General features: G+C 38.9%; 1 protein-coding gene across 3 annotated transcripts in view; it reads right to left on the minus strand.

The window, feature by feature from the left end:
- Nucleotides 1–8,007: 8,007 nt before the first annotated feature.
- The window catches only part of Gpo1 (glycerophosphate oxidase 1), a 350,155-nt gene continuing 345,721 nt past the window's right edge, over nucleotides 8,008–12,441 (minus strand). For all 3 annotated transcript variants that reach the window (XM_067772901.1, XM_067772900.1, XM_067772903.1), the window contains one exon: nucleotides 8,008–8,387. In XM_067772901.1, the coding sequence (XP_067629002.1) occupies nucleotides 8,253–8,387 (135 nt within the window). In that variant the 3' untranslated portion in view covers nucleotides 8,008–8,252. The remainder of the gene's footprint in view (nucleotides 8,388–12,441) is intronic.

Raw genomic sequence — 12,441 nt, forward strand, 5'->3', positions numbered from 1 at the left:
ATGCACTAAATTTTCAAACTAAAAACAAAATTTTCATGTGTCAGAAAAAAATAATGAAAAAGCGGCCGAAGGTCAAAAAAAAACCTATCGAAATACAAACCGGCTCGTTTGTTTTTAATGAACTAGATTGCATTTTATTTGTATTTCGTTAGTTTTTTGAAATATAGTTTACACACTTACACCAGTACTGAAGCCGTATTAGGAGGGAGTGCGACAAAAAATTAAAGATAAAATATAAGAAAAAATACACGAAAATAAAGTAGTGTCATACAGGTATTATGATATTTTAAATATAAGTAAATACAGTTGTGTTTATATACGTATATGTATCAGGGATCTGCTTTGAGTACTAATAAAATTAGTGCACTTAGTCGTGAGCCAAAAAATTGTGTCTAAATGTGTACTTAGTCAAGTACAGAAAAATACTATGAGTGACTAGCACATAAAATAGAAAGTACATACGAGTGCCCCATATGTCCCATACATATATGACATTGTTGAGCAGAGCCGGCCACACAAATACTAAAACAATTGCATAAGTGTGTGTAAAAGTTGAGTGACAACTTCCCACAGTGTGCTAAAAGAAAATGTGGACTGTGAAGTCTGAAATTAAAAAGGACTTTGGTTATTTGATTTCAAGCTAATCCTGACTATATTTACTTATATTCGTATAACTAAGAACGCGGAGGTCGAGCTAGCCAGATAAAACTTTTTTATAAAATAAGGTATGGTGTTTCTTCAATACAAAATTTACTTTAAAAAAATTCAGTTTTTCATTAAGAAATAACTATAAAACAAAGTAAATGTAAAGATAGAAATATATTTTCAAAACATAAAGGTATTCAATAAAAAAAAATTTATAAAAATTAATAAAACTAACTAGAACGTATAAAAAGTTACTTATATTAATTTGTCAATATTTGTTAATAATTAATTATTAATATTTAAATAGTCAATATTAATATGTATGTTCAAAGGAAGTTAATATTACTAACTAAAACATATTAAAAGTCACTTTAACATTGCAGCATATTGTTTCTATTATGTGCCCAAAAAGTAGCATGGACTTTTCCTTTTGCATTCACTGTTTATTTTAGTGATTGACAAGCGAAAGCAAACGATCGTGATCACACATCGTTAGTGTCGGTATGAATATATGAACTTAAATTGCACAATGTGCAACTTTTGGCCGGCTTTGTTGTTGAGAATAAACTGAAATCATAGTCGTTTTAACTCAGTAGCACGTTGGTTTCGTGTTTAATACACTGTATACTTCGTTTATTATCGGTTTTTCTTTAGCGCTGCATTCAGTTTAGTTTCGTGTACATCGTTGTGCTGCTAGCATCAGAAGGCTGATATGACTGTATTCCTTTGATTGTACTGTTAGTCTTACTTGTTACAATTGGTGTTTTCGTATAACACAGTTGACTTTCTTGCTCAATAAGACAATTGAGTACTGAACTGCTTCGTAGCTTATGAGCGGTTATTCAATTTACGAAGCATGACTATGTAAATGTGTTTTAGTGGATATAAGTGCTTGATATTCTTTGTTTGTGTACGCACTAATACTCATTTTTTGGTTAGTCCACTAATAACCTTAACAGATGAATAATTGCAGCTCACTGATTTTTATGTAATATATGCAACCCAGCATCAAGTTCAATATGACCAATGACCCAACATTACATCTTCTGTGACACGATGAAGGTTTGTATTTATGTATATGCCTGACCCAACATCCCGGCCCCGTTGAAAGTATTTGCCAAATTTCAAGAGACTGGCAACAAAGCTAATTTATGTACAGGGCGGCGAATTATTCCCTTTGCAGTACGAACGTCGGCAACCCGCACACGACCATCCTTACCAGCCATAACTGATTCAATACGACCCAACACCCAACATTGAGGGGGCGTGTTATCATCATGCACGATAACCATTTGCCCCACGGTTAGCTTTCGTGATGGCTTGTTCCAGCTATTACGCACCTGAGTCTCGTTGATATATTCTTGAGACCAGCGACGCCACAGATGTTGTTTGATTGAGCTTACTTTTCGCTAGTGTTCCGAATGATCCAACTCTATAACTGGATTTTCTGGCAATGCGCGCATAGCACCACCGGTGAGGAAATGGCCTGGTGTGAGTGCATCCAAGTCATTCTGGTCCGAAGAAAGCGGAGACAAAGGGCGGGAGTTTAAAATCGCTTCTACTTCTGCTATAACAGTGGTTAGCTCTTCGTATGTGAGCCGTGTGTTCATTAAAGTTCTGTTGAGTAACCCTTTGACGCTTTTTACAGCTGACTCCCACAATCCGCTGAAATGGGGGAGGGGGGCCCTGGGAGGAATAAAATGAAAGTTGATGAATTCATTTAGACACAATTTGTTGATCGAATGAATTTTTTCGTCCTTGAATAAAAAGTTCTTGGGTGCCTCCAATTTGTTGCTGGCACCTGTGAAGTTGGTTGAGTTATCGCAAAATATGTCGGAGGGAAGATCGCGCCTGGCTACCAAGCGCTTCAATGCCGCGATGAATGCATCAGTCGACAAGTCAGATACCACTTCAACATGCACGGCCTTCGTGGCAAAACATATAAAAAATGGCGATGTAGGTCTTGTAGGGAACCTTTCCTCGGATACGCAGGAAAATGGTCTCGATGGCGGTAGTCGTTCTACGGGTAGGTTACCCATTATTTGCCTTTCCAGGGTTGGTCGGTAGCGAACACAGTGTACACATGATCGAACGATGCGGCGTGCTACTTCTCGTGCATTAACAATCCAAAATCGTAGGCGTATTAGGCCAACTAGTACCTTTGGGCCGGCATGATAGTTTTGATGATGAACAAATTCAACATATCGCCGAACAAAGTCGTCTTTACCTGGAAGTAATATCGGATGTTTCTGGGTGTATTCAACGTTTTCCAACTCCAAGCGGCCTCCAACCTTAAGCAGTTCAAAGCCATCAGTCTCCTGCAAAAAAGGATTTAAAAACTTAAGTTGGCTATTGACCTCTCTTCCCTTGCGGAGTTCTTGTATCTCAGCGGAGAAATATTTGGTCTGCAGGTTCCAAATAATACAATGCCTTGCACGTAGTAATTCTTGTGGCGACGGTTCGTTGTGTCAAAGGTACACAGTTTTCTGCTGGTATAGTAAAATCGAAGCATCCAGGCTACAATGCGCAAGCAACGGTTATGCGAACTGATGGTGTAGATAACTTCGAGTAGATGGTTTGAAATGTTAGTGACAACGAAGGCTGATTTGCGCCTTTCCGAGTCAACGATGTTTTGATCAATGTCCCCAGCTTGTGCGTTGGCCACTCGTCTTGGTTTTGTATTAAATATGCAGGGCCGTAGAACCATATCGACTTCTTAAGATTATCCACAGTACAACCTCTTGATATTAGATCGGCGGTGTTAAAGTGGGATGGAGCATATTTCCAATGGCAGCTGGAGGTATGCTCCTGTATTTCAAATATTCGATTACCGACGAACGTGGACAGTGTGGCGGAGTGTTGCTGAATCCAATATAGCACGATTTGTGAGTCACACCACAAGAACGTTAAATACTTGCTTTCAAAAAAGTTCGTCTTAATCCTGGCGATAAGTTGCGCCAACAAATGGGCGCCACACAATTCCAATTTTGGAAGCGATAGCTTTCGCGTTGGTGCAACACGTGATTTCGACGTAACAAGCTTCACCTCAACTTCGCCATTAGGGCGAACCGTACGGGCGTAGATGCAACAGCCATAGGCTCTGATTGATGCATCGCAGAAACCGTGCAACTGAAGACTCTGAGAGTGTGGTTGTAGACAAAATCGTGGAATTGTAAGCGACTCCAACGACGAAAGCGATAAGAGAAACGATAGCCATGCAGTGTGGGCATTGTGTGGGACTGATTCATCCCACTGCAGCCTAAGTAGCCTCAGTTCTTGTAAAATAATTTTTGCCACTATTATGATAGGTGACACTAAGCCCAATGGATCGAATAGTTATGAAGCCACTGACAGTATTGAGCGTTTAGAGACAACGTTGAATGACTGCTTTGGCACCAGTGAGAACATAAACACGTCTTGTTGTTGATTCCATCTTAAACCCAAAGTACTAGTTATAGTGTTGTCCAGATTCAGCTCCTTGATAGTGCAATCATTGACAAATTCACTGTAGTTTGAATGCCATTTTGCAAGTTCAAATCTGACACGACGAAGTACTTCGGTAACTTCTGTTTTGATTGCGCGAAGAGTATCAATAGTATTTGCTACACATATAAAACCATCTACATAAAACGACGATTTTATGGCGCCAGCACCAATTCTAAACTTGTCCGCATAGGTGTCGGCCAAATACGTCATGCTGCGTATGGCAAGATATGGAGCGGCGGCGGTACCGTAAGTGACTGTATTGAGTTTATATGTATGTGCAAAGCGATTCATTCGAACTATTTCGCCAGAGTATATACTGAAACTTGCGATCCTCCTCATCCACGAGAACCTGTCTGAACATTTTTACGATATCGGCAGTAATTACATAGCGATACAACCTAAAACGTAGAAGAAGTGTGTATAGGTCGGGCTGTATGGTTGGTCCGACCATCAACAAGTCGTTTAGTGACCTTTGTGACGTAGTCTGACAGGAGGCATCAAAGATGACCCGTAGTTTAGTTAACGTACTGTTCGGCTTAAGTACACAGTGGTGGGGAATATAGTAATGCGGGACACTTAGATTCGGAGTACTCACCAAGCTCATGTGACCCAAACGTTCGAACTCTAACATAAAATCTGTATATTGTTGCTTAACATCTGGTGTACGACTTAAGCGACGTTCAAGAGCTTCAAAGCGTCTGCGCGCAGTTTCATATGAACGACCTAGGGAGCTGGGATCATCCTTGAATGGAAGATGAACCACGATTCTGCCATCACTTTCTCGACGAATGGTGTTTTTGAAGAACTCCTCACATCTGCGTTGTTCAGGAGTGTAGGTATCAACAGGTCTGCTAACATTTTCGATACGCCACAGTCGCTCGACGTTTTGGTTTATAGAATTGTCCAGGGATAGTGCATAGCTATGGGGGGTTGTGGGTTTAGCATCACAACGACCGGAAACCACCCATCCCAAGAGGGTCTTTGCAAAACAGGCAAGTTTGGACCAAGTTTCACCTCTCCAACCGATAGAATCTCGAAAAATGCTTCAGTGCCAAGGAGCAAAACAATGCGTCGCGACTTGTTAAACCCTTCATCAGTCAATTGCGCATCTTTGTGGAGATACCATGATGAAATGTCGATTTCAGACTCGGGATGGTAGGCAATATGGGATGTAACACAAAAATCAAGAGGTAATTCTTGTTCTGTGAAGCGTGATTTGATTGTTGTGGCCGAACGTTGCTTAACTTGTGTTTGCGAATCTCCAATGCTGCGAATTTCCAAGTTGCTTCTCTTACGGGGCAAACGAAGTGTTTGCAAAGTTTACCTGCGAGCAGGAATCTAGTAATGCGCGTCCAATTTTATAACGACCGGTTGCATCTTTAACCAGAACCAAAGCTGTAGCTAGTATGATTCGATTCAAACAAGAGTCTGTATGTGTGTGTACTACTGCATCTGAACTCCGCTGTACAGTCGTTATGGGTTGAGATGCCAATTGTGCAGGCAATGAAGTAGTGTTACTAACATCGCGATGCAGCAGCGTGTGATGTGGACGAGAGCACGTTCGGCATCTTTTCATTGATGGACATTTCGCAGCGTGCTGGCCTTTACCAAGACAGTTAATACAAAGGCTCAATCTTTTTGCTGTATCATAGCGTTGACTTATTGTAGTTGCAATAAATTGTGGACATTTGAAGATTCTGTGTTCCGTATTTGAGCAGACAAGGCAGGCTTGGGATGTGCAGTTGAAGGTCAACCACTGTCATTGTGGTTTTTGGTTGCGTGGTTTACTCACCGCTGGTTGACTCGAATGCATATCTACACCGGCCTTACCTATAGATTCTGAATATTGGCAACGTCGTTCCACTACCCCAACGCATGATACCCATGTCGGGAGATCTCGAAAGTCTAAAAACTCATTCCATTTCTTCTTCGTGTCCTGATCGACCTTGTCCATAACAATAGATATGAGCATTGCCTGAGCAATTTGTGACTCAGAACCAAGTGACAGTAATGAATTATATAGGGCGGAAGCGTTGTGTGTGAGACTTCGCAATTGTTGCGCATTCGATTTGGAAACGTTTGGCAGTTTGAAAAGTGAATTTATGTTGTCCAAAAAGACAAGAGTAGGGTTGTCATAGCGATCCTTGAGATGTTCAAGCGCCTTCGGATAATTTTCAGGCGAGATTTGAAATGCCTTTACATTTTCTAGGGCCGCTCCCTTTAAGCAATTAATCAGTTGATTAAACTTTTCGATAGCCGATAGAATAGGCTGATTGTCAACGACTGTCTTAAACGACGTTATGAAGTTTTTGTATTCTGAATACTTGCCATCGAATGTTGGAAATGACAGCCGTGGTAGCTTCATTGAAGTTGAATGAGAGACACAGGTCGAAGTGTCAGCAATGGTTGTGTTGTGACCTTCAGCCCCCAATTGATCCTTGATACAAACCTTAATAGCGATATATGTGTCTTCAATCTCGCTTCTAGTGTCGCGCTGCGCTTCGTTTGGATCTAAGTTCTGTCTTTCTGTTTGGACTGTCATTACTTGCTTAAAATACGCTTCCAAAATCGCTAAGCTACAATTCAATTCAGCTGACGAGATTGAAAGTTTTTTTTCAAATTTTTGTGGTATCAAACAACAAATATTTAATGCCTTATTTTATTAAATAAATCCAAAAAATTTATAAATTACTGTGTAGAAGGACTAACAACGGGGTTCAACACCCGGGCAAAGCAACATCAAAATTTTAGAAATAAGATTTTTCAATTAGAAGAAAATTTTTCTAAGCGGGGTCGCCCCTCGGCAGTGTCTGGCAAGCGCTCCGATTGTATTTCTGCCATGAAAAGCTCTCAGTGAAAACTCATCTGCCTTGCAGATGCCGTTCGGAGTCGGCATAAAACATGTTGGTCCCGTCCGGCCAATTTGTAGGGAAAAATCAAGAGGAGCACGACGCAAATTGGAAGAGAAGCTCGGCCTTAGATCTCTTCGGAGGTTATCGCGCCTTACATTTATTTTTTTATTTATTTAATTAAAATTCATGAAACTATGACAAATATAGCACAAAGCATAGTATGAAATATAGCAATAGAGAGAATGTTCGTAGCTGTACATGATACATACATACATGTGTGTATAAGAGTAATTCAGTTACTTAATGCTTACAATTTATAGAACTCCAAAGTTATGATATTTTAAATATGAGTAAATACAGTTGAGTATATATACGTATATGTATGTAATATATGCAACCCAGCATCAAGTTCAATATGACCAATGATCCAACATTACATCTTCTGTGACACGATGAAGGTTTGTATTTATGTATATGCCTGACCCAACAAGTATTATTACTACTTGGTGTAACTTAAAATTTTTTTTTAATTATTTTATTTTATATCTTTTAGTATTATTATTACTTAATGTAAGTATTGCTTTCAATAAAACCGTTTAACTTAACATTTTTTTTTTATTTATTTTATTCATAGGTCGCTTTCTATTCTTGTATGTATTATGTGTTCCAAATATGAGCGAAATCGGACCACAAATACGAATTTTGTGAATACCTTGATCCTTGCGCCACCTAGCGGCGATTTTTTTTTTATTATTGCATTGTCGTCGACTTCTGAGCTATATTCCAAGTTCCAAGCTTGTAGCTTATCGGGAAGTTACTTAAATTTTAATTACAAAATTCGCGCTGGCCGTGCAGCCCGTTAAGTCAACCTAAATAAAACCGTTTAAAAAAGTAAGAACATGAGTGTACTTTTTATATTATGGGTATACTTAGTCTGAATAATTGTTAAATTTGTAGACTAATAAATTAATAAATAAATTTTATAGATGTTATCTGCCAAAACATCATAATAATGAAACCAATGTTGTGAGTTTTATAAGTATGTTTTTAATTTTATTAATAAAAGTTGTTCGTAGTGAAGGGAGAAATCCAGAATTTTTAGCTATACTAGCTTAAAGCAATTTTTTATGTATTAACGTCTTTTTTCAGGAAAATATTTATGTATTATACCTATGTTTATATGTGTATACGAAAACACATAATTTCGTTGTAGTAAATAATAACAACCATACAAAAACTTTATAAAGATTTAGTCAATAAAACATCAACTTATAATCCACCTCCTGAGCGATCAACACTAATTTTATGCTTAAGTTGAGCTGCTTCGTGCTTTTGCTCTTCCATTTCAGCCATTCTAGCAAAGCGAGAATATGCAACATCTCCAGTTTTTATAGCTGACATCATCTGAAATAAACAAAAACATTTTCGACTTTTAAACATTATGTATAACCAAAATAATATTAATAACATTTATATATCTCCATATCGAAGTGCCATGTATACCTATAAAAGTTAGCACTTTCGAAATTTTTACATATTTATGTCATTTACGTCAACGAGTGATTGAAATATTATCGGATTGCGATGATACAGGGTGTCGAAAATTGGCTTTTTCCTTGCAATTTTTTTTCTAATAAATATGGATGATTCTTATATTACTTGTGTACTGTTCTTTTCAGAAACAATTATTTAAAAAATAGTTAGAAAAATGTTTGTAAATATTTTTTCGACTTTTTCAAATTTTGCAACTTTTTGTAAGATCCCACCCAGCATTTTTTGAAATAATTAATCATATTAGAGTCTTTTTCGGGTCTCCAGCATGATCAAAATAAGCATATATGCGCTCATTTTCTGATCAGAAAAGACTCCCTCGTCGGGGGTACCCTACGCGCGACTATACTTGGTGAGCCTCTTTTAACCTATATTTCTAATCAGTATTTTAGTCTTTTTCGAGTCATATTTACCATCATTTATGAGTCTTGTGGGAATAATTTTTAAGTGTGTTTTAAAGCTTTTGCGATTCTTTCTCGAGACGTTTAAGAGTCTATTTGGAATCTTATTTAAATCATTTTTTGTGATCGCTTTACATTTTGTTGTTGCTTTTTCAATAAATCATATTTCACTCATAAGAGGGAGTGGGTTTCGAGTCTTCTTTTGATCGCAGAATTGATTAAACATGTTTTAGTCATCAAAAGGAGTCGAAAATGTCTCATTGTGGTGATTTATACTTTAATCAATCTTCCATATGCTATGTGGGATGAGTCTGCTTCGATTTAATTCCCCTACAAAAATACATAGTTAACTTTGTGGAACAATGCCAATTTTCCTGCGTTTGTTCGCCTTGAAGTCTAGCGCCACAGTTTCAAAACTTATACATTTTTTGTAGGAGGGGTTCGTATTGCAAAAAATCAAGATAAAATTAAAATTAAAAATTTTCAATTAAAAAAAAATGTTTATGCAATACTAGCCGGTTAGATTTTTTTCAATCTTGCTCCAATCTTCTTCCGTATAAAAATATACAGGTCACTTTGTGGGCTAAGTCAATTTTTATAGTTTTTTGGACTTTCAAAATTAATCACGATGGTATCAGAAAGCATCGGTTTGAAAGTTCCCATAGGCTTCAAGACGAACAAACGCAGAAAAATTGGGGTATTATTGGGCTTTATCTTGAGCAACACAAAATATAAATCGAAGCAGGATCATTTTACAAAAAGTTGCAAAATTTGAAAAGTTTAAAATATTTATTACAAACATTTTTCAAGTTATTTAAATAATTTTTTGGAAAGGTACAAAAAAATTAGCATAAGAATCATCAAAATTTTTTTGTACGTTGAACTTTAGTGATCTAAATATTTATCGAAAAAATCGCAAAAAAAAGGCCAATTTTCGACACCCTGTATCATCGTAATCCGTAAATATTTCGGTCACTCCTTTTGCACAGGTGAACTTTGGTGGATTTTGGTGATATCAAGTTTTTGGAGTGGTAACACTTGACGTGAAAAGCCTCATATGCCTTCTGAACAAGTTTTTAAATGTTACTTTTAATATGGCAAGCCGATATAAAATAATAGATATGAAACATTTAGGAAGTTCGCAAAGTCTATTATTGTCTTACGTAGTGTTTTTTTAAATACGACCCATGTGAACAATGTTTGGCAATTCACACGAGTATCGTAGCCATGTGAAATTGGAAGGTTTGAGTTGTTTCCATTGTTTCCAATACTAAAATTTATTAAATTTTAGCACATATGGCGAATAGGAGACCTTGTGAATTTCCTATATATACATAGTACTATGTCGTGTTTAAATATATCCGTAAAAAAGGTCATATGTAAAACGCATTACAAAACCGAAATTTATTAAACCGCTTGTCTTTTTGATAATATTTATTACTTTTTCGTTGTTATTTTGCAGTTTTGTTTTACGAAAACCCTTACGAAACTCAGAAATAAATAAATAATTTCTTTGACAACAACATCTGATATACTTATATATAGAAAATTTTCAAGGTATCGTATTTGTCGTATGTGCTGTGAGACCACATATAAACCATTATTTTGGCCCACACAAAACGAACACCGCCCAGAAACACGATCAGCACATAGCCAACACAACACGAAACACAAAAACGTCTCAGAAACATCACTGCCGCAACACAGTAACGATGGCAACGCAACCAACCAAGCTATTCACACAAAGCGCACTGGATAGAAAAAAAACACATTAGCACAGCAGTCGATCAGCACGTAGTTGTGGTTGCGACCGGGTCAACTACTGAAGAGTCTCTGGATTGCATATAGGTTTTTACCATTGCAAGACAGTGCGATTGATAGAAGAAAACCGTGGGTTGAGAAAAGTGGGTAAGCTGGTTTTGACTGGTCCACAACGCTTAATACCACGCTCGCTCCCTGGTAAGCAAACGTCCTCCACAACATCGTGGTCCCGCGTTAGTTTACGTCGACCGCAGTAGAAGTACGCCGTCGGTAGCCGAAGCACAACTCCAACACACATCTGCACCGAGGCTAACGGAGTGTGAAGTTGTGCTTGGGATCAGAGCTGAAATTGAAGAGAATCTGGGCTGCATATAGGTCTTGACCATTGCAGGACAGTGTGACTTATAGGAGAGAGCCATGGGCTTAGATTAGTAGGTCAGCGGTTTTGACCGCTTCACAGCGCATAAGACCACAAACATCCCCGGAAGACTACCAGAGCAAAGCCAGTTCAGGTTTCCTTCCAGGAATACAGCAACCCCACAACAATACTCATCGTCCTGGGTAACGGTACGACATCCCACTAGCTTAAACACCGACCGTACGGTACGAAAGTTGTCAGTGAAGTACACAGGTGGGCGGAGCATTTAGCTTTCATCGAACGGCTGGAAGAATTAGACGAAGTGTTTATGCTAAATGTTGACTTTCTCCCAAGAGCGGTGCCCGAACTATTAGGTGGCACCGCACTTCAATGATATCGCAACAACAACTTATACTGGAACAACTGGGCGCCCTTAAAGTACGATATTTTAGGATTCTTCCTACCAGCCAGGTATTTCGAGCGTCTAGAGGACGAAATACGGCAACGAAGGCAGCTTGTTCGCGAAAGGTACAAAAACTATGTTCTGGCGATACAGAGCTGGAGCATGCCGGGTACATCAACGACCAGAGCTGTGAAAGGAGCGGCGCAATGGCGAGGCACGTCGTTGGTGACAGAAGTAGAATTTCTTCACCGCAGTGAGAACGATGATCCCACCAGCAGCCATAAAACGTACAGCGCTATATACCACCATACGCTCAGGTTTTCGATCCAAACAATATATAAAAAGGACACTATGCCAGAAGATGCCGTAACCCACCAAAAATCTTTTGTTGGAAATGCGGCCGAAACGATGTATGAACAATTGAGTGCTGCCGTCAGCAACAGGGATACGACAGAGGGCTACACCAGGGGCAAGGCGCGGGGAGCCCAGGGAATCTAGCACCGAATCAGCAGTAGTAATATATCAGGAACACGGTCGCCTTTACGCCCTAGCCCAGCATAGCGCTAAATTAGCGGAAGTAGTCATCGATACAGGAGCCTCAAGCAGTTTCGTTTCAACTAAGCTACCGGATGTGGTGAGCCCTGGAAGCGCAGAGATGGTAAGAGTGGCCGACGAAATAACAATGGCAAACGGAACTAACACTACTATCGTCCACGCCGTAAGGGCAGAGGTACGCCTCGAGGAATCATCACATCACACAGTCCTTTACGTAACGCCCGGCAATATGGAATACCAGAGATCGTGGTGAGCGTTGAAATCGCCAAAGATAAGCGGTTTTCGCTGCAGAGTAGCGTACTGATATCGAGGCGATAGCCACTTGGACATCAGTTGGCACGAGGAATATATATGTTAGTTATTCTCTGGGTTCCTGAGTGTATGTACAGTGGACTGAGTCCGCAAATGTTGAAAGGGTCTGAATCCGTA

The sequence above is a fragment of the Eurosta solidaginis genome, chromosome 3, assembly GCF_040869045.1.
Source record: "Eurosta solidaginis isolate ZX-2024a chromosome 3, ASM4086904v1, whole genome shotgun sequence".
Taxonomy (NCBI): Eukaryota; Metazoa; Arthropoda; class Insecta; order Diptera; family Tephritidae; genus Eurosta; species Eurosta solidaginis.